Source organism: Ceratotherium simum, chromosome X (assembly GCF_057802395.1).
Source record: "Ceratotherium simum simum isolate JZ-2026a chromosome X, ASM5780239v1, whole genome shotgun sequence".
Classification (NCBI taxonomy): domain Eukaryota; kingdom Metazoa; phylum Chordata; class Mammalia; order Perissodactyla; family Rhinocerotidae; genus Ceratotherium; species Ceratotherium simum.
This window is the reverse complement of record NC_141940.1, coordinates 33,406,769-33,433,564: the sequence shown is the minus strand read 5'-3', so window position 1 is coordinate 33,433,564 and position 26,796 is coordinate 33,406,769. Positions and strand designations below refer to the sequence as shown.

The 26,796-nt window shown below is 38.0% G+C and overlaps 1 protein-coding gene across 1 annotated transcript in view; it reads left to right on the top strand.

Annotated features, from left to right (window-relative positions):
* Positions 1 to 4,841: 4,841 nt before the first annotated feature.
* Positions 4,842 to 26,796, top strand: part of LUZP4 (leucine zipper protein 4) — a 36,511-nt gene continuing 14,556 nt past the window's right edge. The window contains exons 1-4 of the mRNA XM_087426418.1: positions 4,842 to 4,926; positions 18,810 to 18,941; positions 20,096 to 20,214; positions 22,753 to 23,339. Coding sequence (XP_087282544.1) covers positions 4,842 to 4,926; positions 18,810 to 18,941; positions 20,096 to 20,214; positions 22,753 to 23,339 — 923 coding nt within the window. The remainder of the gene's footprint in view (positions 4,927 to 18,809; positions 18,942 to 20,095; positions 20,215 to 22,752; positions 23,340 to 26,796) is intronic.

Genomic DNA, 26,796 nt, shown 5'->3' with positions numbered 1-26,796 from the left:
AATATACAATGGAATACTACTCAGCCATAAAAACAGACAAAAATCGTCCCATTTGCAACAACATCAATGGACCTTGAGGGTATTATGTTAAGCAAAATAAGCCAGACAGAGAAAGACAAACATCATATGATTTCCCTCATACGTGGAAGATAAACTAACACACGGACGGAGAGAATAGTTTGGTGGTTACCAGGGGAAGGGAATTGGGGCGTGGGCACAAGGGGTGAAGGGACACATTTATATGGTGACTGACAAACAATAATGTACAACTAAAATTTCACAATGTTATAAACTACTATGACATCAATAAAAAAACTAACAGTATAATTAATAATATTTTTAGAAATATTATTCTTTAAATGAAAGTCTTCTCAGAAACTTTACGTTTGAAATATACATGAGAACATAACTTCTACAAGATCATAATCCACATTTTTTCTTGCAGAAAATTCAGCACCTAAGTTCAAAGAAATCATTCCAAGGAAACAAGATGTTTGAATTGTGTTCTAGTAAAGCAGGTGATTAAAAAATCAATTGATGTAATCCACCACATCAACAGGCTAAAGAAGAAAAATCACAAGAACATATCAATAGATGGTAAGCAAAAACCTTTCACAAAATGGTTTTTAAAAAGCTGGGTAAAATTACCCCCAAAAGAATGTCAACTGCTAGGGCTGTAGCGATAATCACAAAATTAAAGATGTGTCACTTAGGTTAAGTATCAACAATATTAGACAGACATTTAAAACCATGCATGTAAATATTTTTTTAGTTACATAAGCAAACCCTTATAAATCTTAGGAGAATGAGCAAAAACCAAAATTATATATATATTATATATATATATTAGAGGATTGGCATCGGATGCTAGCTCAGGGTTGATCTTCCTCACAAAAAAATAAATGAAATAAAATTAAAAAAAAAAAAGAGGAAAAAAATAAATGTACAATTTTAAAAGTTTATTTATTTATTTTTAATTAATTAATTTATTTATTTTTTGGTGAGAAAGGTTGGCCCTGAGCTAACATCTGTGCCCATCTTCCTCTATTTTGTATGTGGGACACTGCCATGTAGCTTGATAAGTGGTGCGTTGCTTTGGTCCGCAGCCGGGATCCGACCTGCGACACTGGGCCGGGGAAGCAGGGTGTGCCCAAAAGTTTATTTTGTTAAAGGAAGACATAGGACCTTGCCATAAATATTGCAGGGACATATATTTAGTTACGCAAGGATCAACTAATTACCAACTAAATAATAAATTATGCTTATGTTAAAAAAGATATAACCTAGCAATAGGAATTATTTTATTCTTAAAAGTATCTGTTAAGAACAATATAACAGAGCTTTTTCCCTAAAGAACTTACCCTTTAAATCAAGGTAATTTGGGCCGGCCCAGTGGCTTGGTGGTTAAGTGCACACGCTCCGATGCTGGCGGCCCGGGTTCGGATCCCGGGCGTGCACCGAGGCACCGCTTCTCCGTCCATCCTGGGGCTGAGTCCCACATGCAGCAGCTAGAAGGATGTGCAGCTATGACATACGACTATCTACTGGGGCTTTGAGGGAAAAAATAAATAAATAAAATCTTTAAAAAAAAAAAATAAATAAATAAATCAAGGTAATTTGTTATTGTACTCTACCAGGGAAATCTGCCTAAGAAAGGATAGTTAAGTATATGTAAATTAGTACCTAATTTTTTAGTGCAATATCATAGTGCTTAATCTCCATTCTGGGTACATAAAATCTTCTACAGGGGCCAGCCTGGTGGCATAGTGGTTAAGTTCACGTGCTCCACTTTGGTGGCCCAGGGTTCACTGGTTCGGATCCTGGGCGTGGACTTAGGCACCACTCATCAAGCCATGCTGTGGTGGCATCCCATAAACAAAACAGAGTAAGATGGGCACAGATGTTAGCTCAGGGCAGATCTTCCTCACAAAAATAACAAAAATAAAAAATAAAATCTTCTGTATTGCTATCACCTCTCTAGGTGGGAATGATTACTTATTTGTTCCTTCATTATCATGCCTACTTACTGTTTTAAAAAACTGAGCAACTGATAATCGTCTCTAAATCATGTGACTGAAATAATTGGCCAGAGAAGTCACTATGTGTTTCTTTTTTCCATAATCTCAGACTTAAAAGGAACCTCAGAGGTCACTGAATCTAACCCGTTGAAGTAGTCAGTAACCTAGTTTCTGCTTTAATATTTCCAGTGTCAAGTGCCTCAATTCAAGGCAGCTATTCCATTGTTGTAGTTTTGACCCGTTATTGCAATTTTAATTATTAGAATGTATCTGTATAATGCAGAAATCAGTTTTCCTGTAACTTCCATGCACTTGGGCTAGTGCTGCCCTCTAGTGCTATACCGAATAATAAATTCGCTGCTCTTCCATAGGATTATTTGAAAATAATTATGGTCCCCTGAGATTTCTGTTCTATAGGCTAAAACATCCACAATTTCTTCAATCCTGCTTCACTTGACATGATTTAAATCTCCTCACCAATTTTGTTTATTTTCCTTGATTTTAATCTAGTTCATTAGTTAATATTTGGTGGCCAATACCAAAGCAAAACTCAATGTATTATTTCCCTTATACTGGATATTTCTATTGATGTCAGTAGGAACAGAGTTCTTAGTTGAATATGACGAACTCTAGTTGCCTTAAGCATGGAAGGAATTTATTGAAAGTCAGTTGGGTAGCTCAAGGAATAGCCAGGGACTCTAGAGAACCAGGTTCAAGAAAAAGGGCAGAAACCAAGGGAGGCTAGAAATTCAGAATTGCAGCTAAAATCACACCTTAAAATTAATCTGATGAGGCCACCACTGCCATACATAGATACTGGAATTTGCACCACTGTCATTGCTGCCCCTAGAAACTGGCTGCTGTGGCCAGAATGAATTCTACACTGCCCCTGCTTCTGTGTTGTTCTAATGCCAGATTCCATGTAGGGTGAGTGTATCTGATTGGCCAAGTCTAGGTCACACGTTTTTGGTCTAGTTTCTCTGAAATTTTCTTGGTCTGTAATGGGAGGCAGGCTCTACCTCCTAATAAGATTCTAATGGCTAGATTTTCACAAAAATAGAAAGAGGCTTCATTTTCTTAATAGGTGAAGTAAAAGCAAAAGTCCACTACAAAAACTGAAGTATCATTTGATTTTTTTGACAACCACATGCCACTGCTGATTCCTATGAATAACTAGTCATCAAAATCACCTGTTTTTTCCACATGTACTACTCTTATGCCAGGTTGCTAATGTAGTTGTTACTTCTTGAGACATCTATGAAACCCACAACCTCCCCTTCTGAAAAATTCCCCTTACACACACACACACACACACACACACACACACAAATGAGTTCTTGCAGCTATGTTTTTATGTATGATCCTGGCCACAGTTAATTGGTCAAAAAGTCTATGCCCTCACCTAAGCTGGGACAATCAGATTCTGGGCCATTCAGTTGTCATCGTTTGAACCATGATAATATAGGGTAAAGGAGGAATGACCACATTTAACCTCTGTACACAAATAAACAAAGACAGCTGACATTCAGAGAACGAGAAAGTATTCAAAGAAAGAGAACAAGAGAGGGAGAGAGAGGAAGAGACAGACAGAAAGGGGTGTTTAGCCCCAATGACTTTACATTTATTCCTTCAAAAATATTTATTGCATCCACATACTTTTTGCAATGCCACATACTTTTTGATGACTTCCCTAAAGGTGTGTCCGTGACATTTCTTAAAAAAAATATAATTGTTCTTCCTGTCTCCTAAATATATGCCTCAGTACATGCTATTTTTAAATGTTAGGGGAATCCTATGTGTCACTGGTTCTTCAGAGGAAATAAAAATCAAATTAATAAATTTTGAGAGCTGAAAACTTGTTCAAGTTGTTAGGGAAATCACATCATAAATGTCTGAGGCGATTTTAAAATGTAAATTATTTTACTATTTGTTGTAGTTAAACCATTACTTAACACCAGGGACCTAAAGATCTATAAATAAATCTTTTTCTCAAGGCACATATGGTTGCCTGAAGACAATAAATACATGCAAAATATTAATTTTGGTGCTATAATTCAGTCCATCGACAAATACTGAGCTCCTTATTGTGTTAGGCTCTGGGATACTAGTATCTACAAAATATATATAAGACTTAATGGAGAAAATCCGCCTAAGTTATCAAGAAAAATTCATTTAAGACTTGAAAAATTAGGGAATAATTGTAGACGTGTGAAGGGTATTTTCTGGCAGAGGAAGCAGCTCTACCAGCACACTCTAGAAAGTTCAAGTCGTTCCATGTGGTGGGGTACTGAAAGATGAGTCTGAAGAGATCAGCAGAGATTAGATTATGGAGGGACTTTTATATTCTGCAAAGGGTTTAGAGCATTTTTTTCCTATCATACTTTAACTGCTAGATTCGTGGTAGCTCTTGAAATGTGAGAGAAGCAGAGAACCAGTACATCACATGAAGAACACAAGGTTTTATTTGCCAGGAATGCCAACAGCAAAGAGGAGAAATGGGTTCTTCTAAGAGCTATGAAAGGCAAAGGTCAAGAGGTCACAGAAAAAAAACAGCTGTTGCTGACTGAGCGGCAGATGCACGAGAGAAGAGACAGTAGAAAGAGCGGGAAAGAAATTGGCGGGTCGTCTTCTTTTTTGTTTTTGTGAACCAAGTTCCTGATAGGAGACCTGGGAAGGGGTATATACCAAGCTCCACCCCTTAGGCCTTAGCAACAGCGAAGAGAAAGACTGTGATTGGAGGACGAGTTTCACCAGGACCCCTAGCGGGCAGTGAGGGGCACTACAAGAGTCCAGCTCAGCGTGTGGTGCAGTTACACTGAGGAGATGGCTTCGGTTTCCAACCTTTCTGGAAAGGTGCTGACAGACCCCCAAAATGGGGGAAAGATGACCTTTCTAGATATGTCTCTAGGTATGTAGATCCCGGATCCCTGTCCCCCTAGTCTGGACTGGCTGGCTTTGAGCAGGAGAGCTCGCCATTGGGCAGGCTTGGAGTGTCACTCCGAGGCACACACCCCTGGGTGGGGTGGCTTCCCCTCGGTGCTCAGCAACCGCCCCACTGAGATGAAGCCCTGCCCCTCCCCTCTGCTCCTCTTTTCCCCTGTTTCCCACCCTCTCTTCTTAGGTGGGAAACTGGCCGAGGCTGACGGAAATTGAGTGGGGACTAAGGATTGTTGGAAGGGGGCAGGAGGGGGGAAAAAAGCCGGCTCTCTCCGTATATTTTACTCTCCTAAGGAATGAGGGTAAGCTACCCCCCACACACGTGGGGCCACACACTGCAGGCAATGGGCCACATTCCCTCTCACAGTCTGGGCACGTGTCACAAGTGACTAGGTTCCAGGGGTAGGAGGAGCAAGCCTTAGGCTAGTTTGCAAGGAGTGACAGTCGGCAGCAAGACTGGGCAAAGGGCTGGCGTGTTTGCTTGCTTGCTTTTTGGTTGGTGCTTATTCACGCTAGACCACCATTTCCCTCTGCTGGCGCCCTCTAGTCTTTTATCTCAGACCTCTGCATGCTATCATCCACTTTAGAAATGGGGAGGGGGAGGAGAGGAGGGATGGCAGGCTTCATAAACGAGGGAGGGGGAGCAGAGGGGGGAGGCTGACTTTAGAAACGCCGGCGGTGGGGGTAGGGTGGGGAGACAGCGGAGCAGGGAAAGAGAAAACCTTAGCAATGCAGGAAGGAGCAAACAGCAAGGGCGACTTTAGAAATGAGAGGGGGAGGAGCAGAGCAGTGAGGGCGGACCTCCAGTATGGAGGGAAGGAGCAAGGAGGGCCAAACTTAGAAATGGAAGGGCGCAGAGCAGGGAGGGTTGACCTTAGAAATGGGGAGAGAGAAGAAGGACTGAATTTAGAAATGAGGAGGAAGGAGCAGGGGTTCAGACCTACAACATAAGATAAGGAACAGTAGTGAGGACAATTATTAGAAGTGGGGAGAGGGAGGAGCAGGGAGAGTGGACCTTAGGAATGAGAGTGGAAGAGTAAATAGTGAGGGCAGACCTCAGAAATGAGCAGCGCATTGCAATCAGAGAGGACCTCTGAAGTGATAGGGAGCAAGCAGAGTGGACCTTAGAAATGAGGGTGAGGCAGCAGAGCAGGGAGGGTAGACTTTTGAAATGAAAGGGAATTATTTGTCTTTTTATTGTTGAGTTGTCAGAGTCCTTTGTATATTGTGGATACTAGACCCTCCTCAGATATACAATTTACAAATATTTTACCCATCTTGTGGATTGTCTTTTCCCTTTCTTGATAGCATCCTTTGAAGCACAGAAGTTTTTATTTTTGATGAAGTACAATTTATTTTTTATTTTGTCAGTTATGCTTTGGTATCATATCTAAGAAATTATGAAGCTTTATTCCTATGTTTCCTTTTAAGAGTTTTCCAGTTTTAGCTTTTATATTTACGTCTTTGATTCATTTTGAGTCAATTTTTTGTGTATGGTGTGAGGTAGGATTCAACTTTTCTTTCACATGTGGATATCCAGTTGTTTCAAAAATCATTTGTTAAAAAAACTATTCTTTCCCCAATTGAATGGTCTTCTTGGTGGAATTGCTTTCTTAACTTCATTTTTAGATAGTTTATTGCTAGTGTATAGAAATAGAACTTATTTTGGTGTATGGATCTTGTATACTGCAACCTTGCTGAACTTGTTTATTAGCTCTAATTTTTGTGTGTGTATCCTTAGGATTTTCTATATACAAGATCATGGCACTTGAGAATGGAGATAGTTTTACTTCTTTATTTCAAATCTGGTTGCCTTTTATTTCTTTTTCTTGACTAATTGCCCTGGCTAGAATTTCCAGTGAAATGTTAAATAAATGTGGTGAGAGCGAACATCCTTGACTTGTTTTGATCTTAGGGGGAAAACTTTCAGTCTTTTACCATTAATCATCATTTTAGCTGTGTGTTCTTTATATATGCCTTTTATGAGGTTGAGGAAGCTACCTACACTCCCCCCTTACCTTTGAGGGGGAATGGCCATGAAAAGCACCTAAGACATTTTCTTGTTTTTGTTTTTGTTTTTTTAAGGTGTTAACAATCTATTTCATGATTGGTATCAGCAGGCTTTACTGTTCTAAGACATAGTCCTTTTGGATTCCAGACTGCTGCTTACCTCCCACCCCCAGCTCCAACATGAGCTCCAAAGTATTTTGTGGCATTAAAATGACTTTTAAAAAATAATATTTGGTGGGCCGGCCCCGTGGCTTAGCGGTTAAGTGCGTGCGCTCCGCTGCCGGCGGCCTGGGTTCGGATCCCGGGTGCGCACCGAGGCACCACTCCTCCAGCCATGCTGAGGCCGCGTCCCACATACAGCAACTAGAAGGATGTGCAACTATGACAGACAACTATGTACTGGGGCTTTGGGGGAAAAATAAATAAATAAAATCTTTAAAAAAAAAAAAAATATTTGGTCACTAGACAGGGCTGGGAGTATGGTGAGGCAAGTGAGGCACTTGCCAAGGATGCAAAATTTAAGGAGGCACCAAAAATCAGTGATTGAGTTAAATAAAATTTTAATGAAATATTTTTAAAAATCAAATGGACAAACTACAGCTGTCTGGCTGGTCACCTGTTTTTGTAAATAATTTTTTTTCATAAATAAAGGAATTAGAGTGAGGTAAGTGAGACAAGGTTGTACAAGTACAGGGTCTGATCTGGTCTTTTTTTGTTGTTGCTATTTTGTTCTTCAGGGATTGTTCTTGCATTGATTTTTATTTTTGAAAATATTGTGTTAAATATTATTTTTATCTCAGATACTGAGTTTTTTGGAGCCTCCTTAAATTTTATGCTTGAGGTGCGTGCCTGACTTGCCTTATTCTAGGCCCTGCCCTGTCACTGGGACCCTGAATGGGGGGATAATCCCAAAACTAAGGGGAATTTATAGCACTGAGGTAAAACCTAATGCTCCCTGCACTTCCTATTTTTTGTTGTTGTTATTGTTGAGGAAGATTCACCCTGAGCTAACATCCGTGCCAATCTTCCTCTATTTTGTATGTGGATCGCCGCCACACCCTGGCCACCAATGAGTGGTGTAGGTCCGCACCCAGGAACCCAACCCAGGCTGCCAAAGCAGAGTGCACCGAACTTAACCACTAGGCCATGGAGCCGCTCCCTCCTGCACTTTTCTTTGTGTTGATTTCACTGATTGGTGTTTTAGCAGCTGCTTATAGGGGTAAAAATATAAATTGATAAATAACTAAAGCAATTGGTTTCTCTCAAAATGCAGAGAAATAGGGGCCACAGTTGCAGAGTGGCCTGATCCCAAAAGTTCAATGGTTGTGTGACCTTGTGCAAGTTGCTTTATCCTTTGGAGCCTGAGTTTCCTCAGTTGAGTAGTATCTGCATCATAGAGTTGTCGAGGATTAAATGAGATAATACAGATAGTGTGCACAAAGTACCGTGCCTGACATGGAAAAAGTTGAGTAAATGTATGCTGTATGTCCTTCAGAAAGTGGGTCTAAGGCCTCACTTTTGGGTAGCTAGCAATTTGGCTTGTTGGCGTAGTTACCTCCTCTCTCTCTAGATTTGGAACTTTAGAGATATAGTAGACTTGAGAGAGATGAAAAAACATCGGGTTGAGGGGTGCCCCGTGGCGTAGCCGTTAAGTGCATGCACTGCACTGCTGGCGACCTGGGTTCAGATCCCAGGCGCACACCGACACACCACTTGTCAGGCCATGCTGTGGCGGTGTCCCATATAAAGTGGAGGAAGATGGGCACAGATGTTAGCCCAGTCTTCCTCAGCAAAAAAAAAGAGGAGGATTGGCATGGATGTTAGCTCAGGGCTGATCTTCCTCACCAAAAAAAAAAAAACACACATCCGGTTGAAAGATGGGGTTTAAACAATAGATAACGTCAAGCTCTGGGAGGCTGAGGGGGGTGGTTGTTTGATGTAACTTGGACAATAGCAGATTCAAGGGATTTAGGAGGCACTGTCATTTAAGTAGATGATTATAGCTAGGAGGGTGTTGGAGAGTCTGGTTTGGAAAAGATTGGCTCAAATCATAGCTGAAATGCTGAGAAAAGATGTTGAATTGAATACGGTAAGTTAGTAGGAGGTTGTGTGTGAGAGTAAAATCTTGTAATCACAGGGTTGCAAAAAATCTTAGGTCACTATTTCATGCTCTTAAACATTGGTTCTCCATATCCCTATTTATACCGTTTCAGACAAATGGGAGTACAGGTTTTGATCTTTTCAGGGGGAATAGGCAAAACTTTTGATTAGTCATTAAAAGCTCTTCCAGTTTGAAGCCAAGAAAAATACATCATAAAGAGCAAGTACATGTTTCTATGAGTTGATGAAAAATCCATACTTTTCCAATAAATTTCTCCATGTTCTTATTAAAGTGAAAATAATACTTTTGACAATACATATCTTTGTCTTTGGATAACAACACGTATGCATTAGAAAAGCAATTTTATATTCTTTATATATTACATATATAATTTTATATTATTTATTTATGTATTATGGCTATTATTTCCATTGTAATAAGATGTACTAAAATAGAAAAAGGCTCTACAAATTTATTTTCCTTCTTGTCCCTAGTAAACATTCGCAGAAAGTATTATAGGTTTCTTTTAGAAATAAAAGGCAAAAATAAGACTAAAATTGGAACTGGCAACAGCAAGAACTTAATGGGAACTGCACTGCCCTATTCACCACTTCTTTTTTTTTTTTTTAAAGATTTTATTTATTTATTTTTTTTCCCCCAAAGCCCCAGGAGATAGTTGTATGTCATAGTTGCACATCCTTCTAGTTGCTGTATGTGGGACGCGGCCTTCAGAAGCGGTGCGTCGGTGCACGCCTGGGATCCGAACCCGGGCCGCCAGCATCGGACTGCGCGCACTTAACCGCTAAGCCACGGGGCCGACCCCTCACCACTTCTATCTAAAGGAGACTAAGGCAAAAGTACTGTAGTTTGAAAGAGAGGAACGCTTTCTGCTTGTGAGATGTATTGGATCATAGATCCACAAATGTTTATAAAGCATCCACTCTGTATTAAGCACTGTGCTAGGCACTTAGTATACTGATAAATAAACCATAGGCTCCTTTCAAGTAGCTCATAATCTAGTTGGAGAGGCAGCTAAGTAAATACGTGCAATTATATGTTGTTTAAAGTGTTCTGGAAGTATGTAGAGTCAGAGTCTCTCAGAAGTTAAGAACCTAAGTCACATTTTTTGAGGTTTCTAGTATTTTAAGTATTTTAAAAAATTTCAAAAAGGTGTTTACAAAAATTGGGCTGTATTTTAAATGTTTCTAAATAATAAAATAGTGCTTTCAACACTTTTTAAAATACACAGCAATATAATTATGCTTTTCACAAGAAAATTAATTATATAATTTATATAAAAATTTAATTATTCATATGGTACCTCAAACAGTGTGATCTGTTTTAAACTGTATGAGGAATGTTGTCTTTCTTCAATTCTGACAGTATATTTATGAGATTAAGTATATCTTACTTAGGTGAAGAATTCAAATTTGAGGCTCTTTGGTGAGGCCTGGACCAAATGGTTCTCCTAAGTGTTCTCTAGATAGCTTCAGTGAGGAATATCATTACAGAGAGTAGCATGAACGAAGCATTAAGGACACCTTCTCCATAACCTCATAGACGATGTTGAAAGAGTCCTTACACATCTTACCCGGGTTCAAAAGGATTTGTTTTCTCTTCTCTATGGAAAGGCTGAGCAGCAATTGGATTTCATCTCTAAATCATAGCTAATAAGATCTTTGATTTCTAGCTGTAGGTATTATTGTACAATTCCGTTGCAATGCAACAAGTCAAATGGTGGTCTCTGGAATTACAAAGTCCAGGGATTAAAATTGTGTATGATTTCACTTAAAAAAACCCTGCAACACATTCTAAGGTTATAAATAATTGAAACTTTAAAAAAGTAATTGAGTTTTTAAATAAGATTGTAAATAACCATTACGTTTGAAAAATCAAGAGCTCTGGTGTTTCCCAGGGTTTTTTTCTGCTGTGAAACCATCTATTAATCCTGATCCACTTAACATACATCTGTATACTCAAAGGAAAAAAAAAACTCAAAATAGAAAAATTAAGTACTTTTTACAGGCCACATGCATACACATGAGAAAATCTTTTAGTGTCAGTAGCTATTAAGTGCCAAATCAGTTCAATTAAAGTATTTATTAAACATTCACCATGTATCTAAGAGAATTTCTATGAAGCAGAAATACTTCTTACACTACACAGTTTTTTTCTTAAATTTTCTAATCTTATTAATAGAATTTTCGAGCTGGAAGGGACTATAGAGACTCTCTTGTTACCTATCAGTCAAATAAGTAACCACTTATAAAAAGAATTAAAGGAATGTCATTGCTAAATTCATTGTTACTTTGACTTAGGCCACACCTAAGATCTTTTTTCAGTCTCATGGTACATTTTTATGTTGGGGGCATAGATATCTTTTTCTAATACCATTTTTTCAATTATATTTCAGTTTGAATATCTATGAATTTGATATGAAATATTTATGAAATCCCAAATACTAAGTTTATCTCTGGAAAATCTAGCATAGAATGGATGTTCAAGATTATATAGCAGAAGCATACTTTCCTCCCTTTTGCATCTGAAGCACCTTCAAGGTTAAAATTTCCTACTCTCTTGACTTTCATCACAGTTGGTATTTAATTTAATTAATTAATTAATTAATTTATTTATTTTTGTGAGGAAGATCAGCCCTGAGCTAACATCCACGCTAATCCTCCTCTTTTTGCTGAGGAAGACCAGCTCTGAGCTAACACCTATTGCCAATCCTCCTCCTTTTTTTCTCCCCAAAGCCCCAGTAGATAGTTGTATGTCATAGTTGCACATCCTTCTAGTTGCTGTATGTGGGACGCCGCCTCAGCATGGCCGGACAAGCGGTGCGTCGGTGCGCGCCCAGGCTCTGAACCTGGCCACCAGTAGTGGAGTGCGCGCACTTAACCGCTAAGCCATGGAGCCAGCCCATGCAGTTGGTATTTTAAATACTGATGTCTGAACCCTGCATTAGTTTAGACGAGTACTATGCCATACAGGCTTCTCCTGAGGTGACACCATATCAGTGTTCTAAGTGCAAAGAGAAATGAAATAGTCAGCATTTGGCCAGAGGTGAGATAAATGATCTGTACTATACAAAGCTCTTTTGTATTATTGAGACCCATGCAGAACTTGACTTGTAAAATAACAAACATATTTGCTTTTAAAGGTTGAATGCTATATTAAATGTACCCATCATTCATGTTTCCTTTGACTATCCTCCTTTTGTGGTCTAGGCAGCTCTACAGTTTTTGCTAAAACAAGTTCCCTTTAAAACAAGGACTTAGTTTCTAAAGACAATCAAATGAAATAAAAATTATTAGATAGGGCCGGCCCTGTGGCTTGGTGGTTAAGTGCACGCACTCCGATGCTGGTGGCCCGGGTTCGGATCCCGGGCGCGCACCGAGGCACCACTTCGCCGTCCATCCTGAGGCCGAGTCCCACGTACAGCAACTAGAAGGATGTGCAGCTATGACATACAACTATCTACTGGGGCTTTGGGGGGAAAAAATAAATAAATAAAATCTTAAAAAAAAAAATTATTAGATAGAAAAGATGATGATTTCCTTTCAAAAGATGAAGTTTCCTTTCAAATAGCTGTGCAGTGACAATATAAATTCTCTATTATTTAAAAAGCATTGATCAATTACCCAGTTTCATGTGATACCTGGCATATTGCGAAGCACATAGAATGCTCTCAGTAAGTGCTTGTTATCTGGTAGATTGACATGGCACTGTGCTAGAGGGGATTCTACCCTCACCCCCATCCATAACCCTCACTACTTGTGTCTTAGCTCTTGACACTCAAGGCTTTTTATCATCTACCTTATCTGTCTAATCTTTCCCCCATAATTCTCCAGCACTAATCTTCCATTCTAGCCAAACTGATCTTCTTCCTGAACATACTATATTAATTCCTGGCTCCAGGTCTTTTCTTGTGTTGTTTCTCTTTCTTGGAGTGCCCAGATCATTCCCCTCATTCAAATCCAATCCATCTTACCCACCTTTGCCACAAGGATTTTGCAGCCATCCCAGTACACAGTAGTCTGTCTTTTCTCTGCAATCCTGGAGCATTTAGTCTCTATGTTATTCAGTTGGTACTTAATCATATACAGGCAGTTCCCAGCTGACAAATGTGTTGTTATATCCCAGTATCTTATTTGTATGCCAGCTGTTGGATGCATAAAGAATTTCCCCCCGTAGGAACAATATAAAGGGTGAATAGGTTTCTAGGGTAATGCACAAAAGTCGATTTGGTGCACTGATATTTGGATTGCAACAGCCATTTATAATAATATTTTATACAATAATGTATTTCAGGGTCAAATTGAGAATTCTAGGAAGTTGTCTCCCCTGCCATAGTTCTTTTTTTTTTTTACATTTGCATTTTTATTTAATATATAAGATAACTTTGTAATTTAAATAGTTATTCCCTTTTATAGACTCTCAAGGTCTGACTAGTAAGAGGCAGAGCTGCTTTAGCTTTCATATTTTTATTACTATACCACATAATAATGAATTATACTGAAATGAACAGTATGACTGCCTTTGTTTTCCTATTGCATATAATAAGTACTTCCAGGGAGGTGTTTCTCTGCCACCGCCGCCTTTTTTTTTTTTTTCCTGCTATAGTTCTAAGAATATCTCTCTATGGGTTCCTCCTCCGTCTCAATTTGGCCTCATTTCTTTTGTGACCTGGGGAGGTCTTTGATAACTGGTGATTTAGTGAGAATATTGTGAGCTCTAGGGGAAGAGCTTTGTGTTTGTAAGGGTATGGGTAGAAGAGAATGAGACTGTGGAGGCCCCTGTAGTCAATGTTCCCATTGCATCTGAGGTGGATAGAGAGAGGACTACTTCTTCTTATACTTTTTCCCTGAAACCACCCTAGTATACACTTTTATCTCTTCATGCTTGGACTATTGCCATCCCTCTGCTTACCCCAAAATAACTAGTCTTTCTTTTTGTAGTCTCACTCTATTCTGCAATCACAAATTGATATTTCCCCAAACCATCAATTTGATAATCTCACTCCTATGCTCTTTGAAGATTCTCCGTTGCTCAGAACAGTTGTTTGCAATTTTGGCTAAACATTAGAGTTACTTGGAGGACTTTTTAAAAAAATACAAATACTTAATCCCACATCCAGTCTTACTGAATCATAATCTTGGATAGGGACTCTGTGTTTTAAAATAAATCTCCCCAGGTAATTCTGATGAACAGCCAGGAGAGAGAACCACTGACCATAGAATAGCATTTGAAAATCTTAGCATGACTTTCAAAACTCTTCATGTTAGGAGATTTATGTTCTAATCCCAGTTCTGCCATTAGCTAACCTTGGGCATATCACTTCCTCTCTCTGGGCCTTAGTTCTCTCATTTGTAATTATATTTTAGTCTTATTTCAGGAAAAGTGATTTAAGAGACAGTTTAAATGAAACAAATGTGTGAATGATTACTTTCAAGTCTAAAATATACCCATGATATCCTTTTCATCTTTTAAACAGAGTTTCATTTACCTGTGTTACTGACTGTCAGGACAAACTCCTGCTGTCTATTACATAGGTTGTTTTTCTGCACTCTGCTTTGGTGTGCTTGTCTTCCCTTGCACAAGTGACCCCTTGACATGAAATTCAATTTGGGGATAAATATAACAAAAATGGAAAAATACCAAAGATAAAATTGAATTTCCTATTAGTTAAGTGAATTGTATATAGAGGCTGAGAGTATAGTCATTAAACCTGAACCCATATTACAGGGCTGCTGATAGTTTAAAGAGAAGCCAGTGCTATCCCTTATGGGTCTAAATGTGGTGAAAGAAGAAACCATTTTTAAGAAAACTTAAATGTCAACACCATAACAAAATCCTTTGTAGTCTAGGGTAATGAACAGCCTCAGAGTAAGGCTAAATAAGTGGGAAAATAATGTATTATTGACCCAGAGAGTCTCTTTATTGTAGACTTGGATGGATACCAGAGTATATTTCTTTTTTTTTTTTATAATTTTATTTATTTATTTCTTTTCCCCCAAAGCCCCAGTAGATAGTTGTATGTCGTAGTTGCACATCCTTCTAGTTGCTGTATGTGGGACGCGGCCTCAGCATGGCCGGAGAAGCGGTGCGTCGGTGAGCGCCCGGGATCCGAACCCGGGCTGCCAGCAGCGGAGCACGCGCACTTAACCGCTAAGCCACGGGGCCGGCCCCCAGAGTATATTTCTGTCTTCCCTCTTCTAGAACAACTACTGTAAGTCAAAGTATCTTGATGCTGTTGGCCAGGTAGCAGATATGAGACTTATACCAACTTGTTGAATGTGAACTGTGACAATCAATCTCTATAAAGCCTATTTGAGAATGACATTTTTATAAAAAGCTCATCTTATATGGAATGTACAACATTCTGCTTTCTGTAATACTACTACTATTTGCTATTCTTTCTCTGATGTTTGTTCATTCATAGTACTAGGGAGTTATATGATATTTGGATTGGGTCAGAGTGAGATGGGAAAATGCTTCCAAATAGTAATATATTCAAAAGGAAAGGATTCAAAAAATCCTGTGACATTAATGTGGCACTGTCAAGATGACACTAAGAATGAAGTCTTTATAATGTTATGTGTAAGCTTAAAAGTAAACTGAGAAGGATTTGATTATGGGAGAAGAGGACTCGAGGTATTTCTGGAGCCATTTTATATATTTCATTCATGAGTTGAAAAGGTTTATGTGAGTCGCAGGTGGTTTGACTGAAATTTCAAGTGACTTAAGTCCTTTTGGGCAAATGAGGCCACTAACAGGATTTAAAGCCATGCCATAGCTTTCTTGTATAGCACCGTGTGGTTCAGAACAAGCCTAATAATTGTTGCATACCAAATCTTAGGATGAAGAAATCGAGAGGACAGGGCAAAGTGGATGCTTGAATACTGGATTAGAGGTTGCTGTTATACTACTTAAATGCTAAACTTGACTTTGTGCAATTAATTTCAAATAGAATTGAAAGGAAAATGCTATTTTAATAGGAATATCATATGCAAATGAATCGTCACTAGCCTGGGTGATGCTGTCCTAATTCTTGGGACAGCTGAGCTTTTGAAGGAGGAAGTGTAATGTAGTGGTAAGGATCTTGGACTTAGAATCTGTCCCAGCTTGTTATCATATTAATTTTGTGCCCTGATTATATGACTTATCTATAATCTTCCTGAGTCTGTTTCCTTCTTTATAAAGTGAGGATCATCTCTGCTGAACTTTAAGGGTGGGGGCAGAGTACCTGGCATGTATCAAGACACTCAATAAATGTGTGTTCATTTATCATTTCATTTATTGAGTGTCTCATATATGCCAGGTACTGTGCCAAGAGCTTTTATGTGGAAGTGCTTTGCAGACTTTAAAGTACTATTCAATTTAAAGGTGTTATTATTAACCTACTTAGTCTATTCATTCAGCCATTCCTGTCATAAAGCATTAGATAAATGTTTCTCAACTGTACCTCAGGTCTGCAGGAGCCCCAAGAAATATTCTATTTTATTTAATCCTTATATGATTTGAAGACAGAGCTTGCCATTATTTTTGGTGACTCTGAGGACAGGAAAAATTAAAAGTCACTGCAAATTGTGTATGAGTGCCACAGGACAGACTGGTCGCAGAGCACTCCCTTATGTCATTGTGAAAGGCAGCAACTCAGGAAGGATCTTGCTCTTCACTTTCTCCTGTCTGAAATTTTGCTCTCCTGTTTAAGAAGTCACTCCTCTCACTGGGTCCCTGTAAACTGGGTGGTGATTGTTTCAGGGCTGATGGTGGGGAGGGTTTGGAGATTAAAAAATCTTCCTGTGGTATCCTGATGTTCTGTTAGTGCACTCCTTTATACTGTACAAGAAAAAAATCTGTACAGAGATTTGTACAGACTTTAAATGTAGACTACGGGGGAAAGAATAGAGAAAAAATTGAGAAGAAAAGGGGCCGGCCCAGTGGCGCAAGCAGTTAAGTGCGTGCACTCCGCTGCGACGGCCCGGGGTTCGCCGGTTTGGATCCCGGGCGTGCACCGACGCACCGCTTGTTGAGCCATGCTGTGGCGGCGTCCCATATAAAGTGGAGGAAGATGAGCATGGATGTTAGCCCAGGGCCAGACTTCCTCATCAAAAAGAGGAGGATTGGCAGATGTTAGCTCAGGGCCCATCTTCCTCACACACACACAAAAAAAGGAATACATAAAGAATACAAGGAACAGAAAATTAAAGACTATATCTGTGGGAGATCTTACAACCAATGGCTGCTGAGAGGCAAATAGAACAAAGGCTTAAGATGGGATTGTCAAGGGCCGGCCCTGTGGCTTGGTGGTTAAGTGCGTGCGCTGCAATGCTGGTGGCCTGGGTTCGGATCCTGGGTGCGCATCGAGGCACCACTTCTCCGTCCATCCTGAGGCCGAATCCCACATACAGCAACTAGAAGGATGTGCAGCTATGACATACAACTATCTACTGGGGCTTTGGGGGGAAAAAAATAAAATAAATAAAATCTTAAAAAAAAAAAAAAAAAAGCTTTTCAAGATGGGATTGTCAAGAAATAATACTCAATTGATTGTTGAGCTTTACCCTGACTTTTACCTTTGGAGATGTCAGCCATTTCAAAGAAAATCAGAATCACGTTTTTGGAGACCTGAGGCAGGACTAGTACTAAGCAAAATAATAAAGGAGTGGTTAGTCTTTGATATTCAACTGCCTCCTCTTTTGCACCCTTCTCAGCTTGCCCTCTTTCTTCTAATATCTCTAGCTCCTTCCAGATGCCTAGCTTGTGCTTATTTCTAAAGATACCTTGACCTAAGCAAGCTTTCATCCACTGATAGAACATCCCACCTTTAAACCTTTCCATCCCAGATATTAGGAGAGATATTTTAGAGCAGGTGGTACCTGTCTCTCATGCTTCAAATCATGCCATGTAAATGCTCTCTACATGGGTGCATAAGAACATGCCTGACTACAAAGTAAAGTCTGATTGCTTCCTGCTGCTACACTAATCTTGGTTCCTTGCGTGTTTGGTATCTCTTGTGAACATCTGTCATCATTGCTTCCTTTCTTATTTTTGGAGAAAATAAATGCAGCTAATGATCTAGCATTTACTTACTTTTTTTTTTTTGTGAGGAAGGTCAGCCCTGAGCTAACATCTATTGCCAATCCTCTTCCTTTTTTTCCCTTTTTCTCCCCAAAGCCCCAGTAGATAGTTGTATGTCATAGTTGCACATCCCTCTAGTTGCTGTATGTGGGACGCCACCTCAGCATGGCCGGAGAAGCGGTGCATTGGTGCACGCCCGGGATCCGAACCCGGGCTGCCAGTAGTGGAGCACTGGCACTTAACTGCTAAGCCACCGGGCCCACATTTACTTACATTTAATCAGGGATGACACTATTGCTCTGTATTTCTCTGAAACTAAAATAATGTTTAGTAAAATCATTTATTTAAATGATTTCCCCCTTAAGCTACTTTACTCTGAAAGTATTTTATTTTTGCATAAATCAAGTTACTATAAATATGTTTAATAGGAATTTTTCTCTTTGTTGTTCCAGGAAACTAATCCTAAAATGTCTGCATTGTTTGATCTTTGTTATGGTTTTACAAGTTCATTATTATTATAGTGTTATCACTTTTCAGGGCTACTGATTTTTAAAATGTCCTGAAATATGATAAGGTAAATATAGATTATTCACTTGAGACACACTGTTGTAATTCGGCTTTTTCCATTGTTTTCATTTTTTATGTGTTTTCTAATACAGATGACATTATAATCCTTAGAAAGATAGAAGATACAAGCACTGAAGAAGGAAAGAATGAGACACAGAACTGTGGAGAAAAGAGCTCAGTTTCAAGAGGGCGATCAAATGCTCGTAGGCGTCGCCGGCAGAAAGGTAAAGTATACTAAAAATCACACGTGGTAAAAAGATTCTAAAATATTTTTGAGTAACTAGGCAAGCAAATTCACAATCTTGGAATGTGTTCTAAAGTTGCATTATGTTGCTAGTTTTATTTTTCTTGGAAATGTAGGCATATAGAGTTGGTAAGAATTTATTCCATAACAAATGAAAAAAATTTTTTTTAATTTATATGAGTTACTTCCTTAAGGGAGAGCAGGATGAGAATAAGAAATGTCTTGTACTTGTTCACACCCTGGCTGGTTGGTTCAATTCCACTTTTGGGAGGCAATACAGGAAGGTTAAGGGCATGGTTAATAATCTGGGCACCATGGCATCCACATTTTGACAAAATGAGTGCTGTAGGGCAAAGGGAGTGCAGAAGAACATGAAGAAAGTTTTTTGTATCCCTAATCACATTGGTCAGTGCAGTGTGCATATTTTAATATGAATGCACTGCAGATTGCCATAGTAGAGAAGTTTCAACAGTTAAGGATCTCCATGGTCTAGTCAACAGGTTGGAACCCTCTTGACATTGTGGATACTCTAAGCTCCTGCCAGTTGCCTACCCAGCTTCAGTACAGTCCTTGTTTGAATCCTTCAGTGGCTTAGCAGGTTCTGAGAAAAGGAGAATTGCGGTTATTATTGGGGCAGAGCTACTAAGAATGGTGAGGTGGCCCATTCTCATGTTTATAACTAAACATAAAAGTGAACTTTGTGAGCCTTTTGGAGATCCGTATTCTTTGATCATTTCTTAAGCTGTCTTTACACCCAAAGCAAAACATATGATTGAGGCAAATGTTCACATGATTAGTACAAAGCAGAGAGTTTCTCTCTGTTTCTCCTTTTTCTATTAGAGTATTCTTTCAATTAATTTCAGATAATATGCCCCAGCTTTGGTGGCATATGGAACCAAATTTTAGGTATTGTATACAGAGAAGACTACCATATTAAGGTATGCAAATAGAAATAGTATGGCAAAGACTGTTCTAGAATGCAGTGAGACTCTCACACAATATCAGATTAATGAAATAACAAAAGTTTTGCAAAACCCAGTGCATAGCTTTAAAACAATGAGATCACAGATAATACTTCTGAAAGATATGTTGAATGTACTGACTGAAAATACAGAAAATAATTATTTTCCAAAGGATGCTCAAAATTCAGAAAGGAGGTTGAAGAAAGAAATCATGATAAAAAGCCATACCAAGAATCTTCTGGATTCAAGTCTGGACAAAGCCCTTTAAACAGGCAGGCTTTAATTAAGCAGGTAAATAGATACCAAGAATTAACCAATATAAAAAGTCCTAAATTTAATATATTTCTTAATATTAAGGATTATTTTAAATTTTATTGAGAGCAGGGATTGTTTCTTAGTATTCTCCCATGGTGGCTTGAACATAATTTGAGTTCAATATTTGTTAATTGGTTTTTCCCCTGTAACTGTTTTAATAAACATTTAATTTTTGCTACTTTCAATCATCACTAGAAATTTTGAATTTATAAAATGCCAAAATAGATTATTGGTTTCATGATTTGTCTTGTATAATTATTCTCATTTTTGTCCTCATATAGAATCTTTGGTCTTAAGTAATAGTATAGAAACAGTTTTAGTAGCCTTGTGAATGAATTGTAAGAACTAGAAGTCAGATGATATAGGCTATGAAATACACTCTGGAACCAAGATGTGGGATATATTATAGTTGTACAAATCCATCACCTCTAAACTTGTACAGTCGAGCCAGTCACTGGATAGGAATTTGAGAAGTGCTCATATCCAGATTCATAAGCTATCGTTGCTGCTACTGTTTCAGCTTGGCCTATCAACTGATTCTTCTTAAGGTGTTATGTGGTCATTTAGTAAAAAATGGTGGATCTGGGAGCTTACACCGTTTTTGCCAAATTATGTAAATGCAAATCTTTTTTTTGGAAGGGAACATGTTGCATTTTCAAATATTTAGACAATTAATTTAAATTGATTTAGCAAATATTGATTAAATTTTTATTTAATCACTTGGCACTATGCAAGGTACTAGAACAGCCATGCTTCAAATATTATACATGGTGATGGTAGAGAAAGATAAGAAAAAATTTAATGCCAGGCAGGTTGCAATGCATGTTCTAATAGGGTGTGAGTTATATATTGTGGGGATGCAGTAATTCATTCTGATTGGGGGGACTTCAGAAAGTTTGATGGGGGAGATAACATTTAATCTGTAGGGTGAGGAGGTTTTTGATAATGTTTTGAAAGAAGGACATGAGCTTACGTCTGCTACAGTCTGAGATGCATAAATGAACTGAAAATTTTGTAAAATAATATTTTCAAATTGAAAACATCTTTCTCTCATACTTTTGAGACTTTTGAGACTGTCATTATGGCAGAATTCACCAGAAAAAGATACTCTGCAGTAAAGAAATATATTAAAATTTAAGCATAATTATTTCACCAATAAATTGAATAACAATTTTCAATCATACTTTTAAATCCTAATAAGCTAGTTTTATACTTCACAAGATTTAATCTTAGTATCAGTAGGACACAATTGTATTTATTCTACAAAATTCTTTTTGATAGAGAGTTTCTGTTGTTTATAAGGAAAGAAAACTAATGTGTATTTCATTTTCTAAAGGTAGAAATCTGTAGTATCTAAGTTGATGAAAATATTTCTTACATAAACATTTGCAAAAAGACTACAAGCTCGTTTAGAAAGGTACTTGGGTGCATATGGGTCTTTAGGAGATGAATCTCAATCCTTTCTGCTCACTCACCACTATGCTCCCAACACTGGTCACTTAGAAAAAAGAAGAGGTACATGTGCTTTCCACCCAATCTTCTTATTTATGTTTTACAGTAGAAAAGCTGGACAGTGACTATGGGTTTTTTGCTTTAGCAAAGCAACAAGTTTGTCATATTTTTTATTTTACTAAAGTTTTATGTGAATAATATTCTTTATGCAGATACCTCCCCTGCCTTTTAACAGTTGCTTCCAGCTTCTGGTAGTGTTATACTAGAAAGTCACAATGCCAGATCTAGGGCATGTTTTGTTTGCCAGGCAATATTTACTAGTGGAAAGGTTGATTTCTCAGCATAGTTCATATGACTTTATCCTCTTACATTTATGTAGCATCATAGAGATTTGTCAAAGGTTTCATTATTTCCATTTGGCTATTCACTCCATTCCCCTTTTGGTTTAAAAATTGAAAAGGTAGAGAGGCTGAGTTCTTGCCAGGCTAATTTACTTGAACAGTTTTAAGACAACTTTCTGCTTTCTTTATAACTACCTTTCCCCTCACTTATTTATCTTTCTCTCTAGAATTAAATATTAATTTATATTGAAGAGATAGTTTCTTTTTAATGATCCTGAGAGGGTGAAGAATAAATAGTATGACTTTGAACACTTTCCTTTTGTTCTAAGGATTTGTGCTGCAAATTATTATTAAATATTCTGTCTCTCCTCAACTATAAAGTTACAGAATCTATTGTTCCTTTAGGTAAAACATAGATCCAGAAAATGATAAGTAGAACATGACCTTGGAATATATTCAAATATGCAAAGCAACTAATTTTCCATATTTTAAACATTTTATTAAAGTTTTATATGCATAATATTATTTATGCCAACAACATGAAACATCAGAGCTTTCTGCAAATTAGTTTTGAAAACTGTTTAGTCTATAAAAGTAGGGGCAGTGGTATTCTAAAAAAAATAGTTGCCCATAGAAATGGTCTTGACAAAATATCATTATGATTCAATGAAATCATGGGGTATATGTTTCATTTGTTTCACAAAATTGCGGCTCTTTGCAGGATAAGTGCAATGGCAAGTCTAAGGCCCAAGCAGAGAGGAATGGAGGCCAATCAGAGAAGAACCAGCATCAATCGGAAGGATCTCAACGCCAACGGGAAGAAAATCGACACCATTCAGAGAGATCTCAAGGCCACTCAGAGAGATCTCATTGTCAGTCAAAGAGATCTCGAGGGCAATTAAAGAGATCTTATGGCCAATCAGAGAGATTTTGTGGCCAATCAGAGCGATCTCGTGGCCACACAGAAAGATCCTGTGGCCAATCAGAGAAATTTCATGGTCAATCAGGGAGATTTCATGGCTACTCAGAGAGATCTCGTGGCTACTCAGAGAGATCTCGTGGCCACTCAGAGGGATTTCATGGTCACTCAGAGAGATATCATGACCACTCAAAGAGATCTCATGTCCTATCAGAGAGATCTTATGTCCTATCAGAGAGATCTCATGTCCTATCAGAGAGATCTTATGTCCTATCAGAGAGATCTCATGGTCAGTCAGAGAGATCTCATGGCCAATCAGGGAGATATCGAAGACACTCACCAGTAGGAAGATTCAAAACATCACCCAGAATTGAGTCTGAATTTGACAGGTAAAAACATAATGAATACTTAATCATTAGTACAGTGTGTTGAGTGACGTGGAAATGTAAAGGCATGCTTTATATATCTATATTTTGATGGCTAAATATGTATTTTTTATAACAGACATTGTATTGGGACAAAAATATTAATAGAATGGAGGTAATATGTACATGGCATCAATATTCTTTCAACTTGCTAATGTCCTCTAGCTATCATCCAGTTTCCCAATGTGCCCTAATTAAACTGTTCCATCTAGGTTGGCTTTCCCTGGCAAAGCCCCATGTACTCAGCCTTTCCTAGAGCCTTCCCCACAATAAAAATATATTGGCTGGGCCGGCCCCATGGCTTAGTAGTTAAGTGTGCGTGCTCTGCTACTGGCGGCCCAGGTTCGGATCCTGGGCGCGCACCGACGCACCGCTTCTCAGGCCATGCTGAGGCTGCGTCCCACATACAGCAACTAGAGGGATGTGCAACTATGACATACAACTATCTACTGGGGCTTTGGGGGAAACAAAAAAGGAGGAGGATTGGCAATAGATGTTAGCTCAGAGCAGGTCTTCTTCAGCAAAAAGAGGAGGATTAGCACGGATGTTAGTTCAGGGCTGATCTTCCTCACAAAAAAAAAACCAAATATATATCTATATTGACTCAGTGTCCCATTCCCTTTGAAACTTCCAACCTGCTAGGCTAGCTAATCTAACAACAAACTGTGCTAGGTTGATAATATATAATCTTTGATAATGAACTTCTGTGTTTCCCTTCTCTATCTCCTTCCTAAAGAGTCTTCAGAGACTCCTCAGCAGAGAAATGATAGGTGTATCTTTGGACAGCTGAACTTCTCTGCTTTCCTCAAATCACACGATAGGACAGGATGCTATTCTATGTATAGATGCAACCTTAACCTTCTGAATATCTTTTGAATATAATATACTTATTATATTATAGTCAAAGTTTTAAAAGCCATAAGATTGTTATTGTGATTGGTTAGATAGTTGAGTAAAAATTTATTTTTAGTTTGAATTTCTCAGTAATTGCCTTCAGTTTGCATTGCCTATAAATGTCTAGTCAGATATTTTAGCTCATATTATCAACTGCACAGAATGGCTGATTTCAGCTAAAAAATTATTTCCAAAATGTATGTGTGGGTTATTGTGTATATAGACAGTGCCTGATATAGTCACTATTTTAATGCTAAAAGCCCCACTCTACTTATATTAATAGTATACAAATAATTTGCTATAAAAAATTAAAATATGTTTAACATTGATGACAAGCTATTCATATTTTTGCATTTATCAGGGATTTTCACATTTTACTTCATTTTACACATCAATTTTTGTTTGTCAAGTGGTATAACAGTTCCACTAAGGCACTGAAATTCCATTTACATTGTTTTTCAATGACATATTTCTGTTATTTTACAAGTACATTTTCAAATATAATGAAAAATTCTGTTCAGTTTTTTTCTCCTTTATCTTCTATTGTTATAATTTTTTTTGTATTCTCAGCACAAATAAGTAGTACTTGCTTGGCTAAGGTTAAAATTATCTCTTGTAGAACTAAAGAACACAAAGTACAGAAAATTATTATATTTTTCTAATTGATCCCTTGGAGATTAATTCTTCTACTCCGTAACTTTCCATTCTAATATATATAAGTTGACCAGTTAGGTTTAATAATATCCTTCGGACCTGGAGTTGGCTTCTGCACCAAGCATAAAATGAAGACTTCAGTAATTTCATGCCCTGGCACAGAATTTTCCCCTTAGGTCAGCTTCACCAGAAGATAAAGACAAACCAGAAACGCTAAGTACATTTCTGCCTTAAACAAGTCATCAGCGTAGAAGCCTACCGTGGTCTGAATAAAAGACAGGTAGTTAGGCAAACACCTGGAATAAAATATGATAGCATTTTTAGAATAATGTTTATTTATGAGGATTTACAATAATTTTTTTCAATTTTGAAAAACCAATATGATTCGCAAAAACTCGAAACAAGATTTATTGTCAATAAGCTGTGAATTTGGATTTTTGAAGCCCCCAAAATACCTGATAACAATTTCAGCTTTTGCTCCTTTTTCCTGATGTGGTAATTATATCCACAGTCAGATGCCTTCTTTGGCTGAGTAACTTACATGAAATGAGTGGGAAAATCTGCATATCTTTACATTAGCCGGGCTGTCTACCTGTTGAAAGCTTTTCTAAACACAGACAATAGCTTCAGAGGAAATGAAGTACTTAGTTTTGGAGTGCTTGCCATTTAAACTCCATTGTAGAGTGACAACTGACATCTCATTACCACTCTAGCATTCCAAGTAATTCTGGAAATAGATTCAAACTTGATTATAATTGACAAATCAGATCTTTGAGTCTAAAATCCCTAATATACTATATATCACTCTGAAAGCAGAGGTCTTTTCAGACTGATTATTTGATTTCCCTATTTTTTCCCTAAATTCTTCACTTTTCCCTAGCCCCATTTGTTACCCAGTTAGTGTTTTTCTTATTTCTTGGAAGAAGATTCTGGTGAGAACCTGGTCTGGGTTTTTCTAAGAAATTGGCCTGTAATGGAGTAGCATGAGTGAGTGGAAGCAACGTAAGAACATGAAGACATGACTTCATGTCTCAACTCTGTCACTAAGTATGTGACATTGGACAAGTTACTTAATATTTCTGGGTCTCAATTTCCTAATATGTGAAAGGAGAAATTGGGACTACATGGCTAAAGATCTATATCAACTGAAAATGTCTTATGAGTTCATGAAAATGAATATTGTTTTTTTATTTTTTTAATTGTGGTAAAAAACACAACATAAAATTTACTATCTTAACCCATTTTAATTGTACACTTCAGTAGTGTTAAGTATATTTACAATGCTGTGAAACAGATCTTCAGAGCTTTCTCATCTCACAAAACTGAAACTCTATACCCATTAAATAACAACTGCCCGTTTTTCCCTCACCCCAACCCCTGGAAACCACCATTCTACTTTCTGTTTCTATGAATTTGACTACTTTAGATACCTCTTGTAAGTGGAATTCAACATTATTTGTCCTTTTTAGGACTGGCTTATTTCCCTCAGCATAATCTCCTCCAAGTTCATCCATGCTGCAGCATGTGACAGGATTTCCTTCTTTATTAAGGCTGAATGGTATTCCATTGTGTGTATGTGCCACATTTTGTTTATCCATTCATCCATTGATGGACATTTGGGTTGCAACATTTGGGTTGCTTCCACCTCTTCAAATAAGCTCTCTGCTCCCCTCTCTCTCTCTTCCCCTTATGGGATTCTCATAATGCATATATTGGCCTGCTTGTTAATGTCCCATAAGTCCCTTAGGCTCTCTTCGTTTTTTTTCATTCAGTTTTCTTTTTGCTCCTCTGACTCGATGATTTCAAATGACCTGTCTTCAAGTCGAACCCCTCTAACGAATTTTTCGGTTCAGTTACTGTATTTTTCACCTCC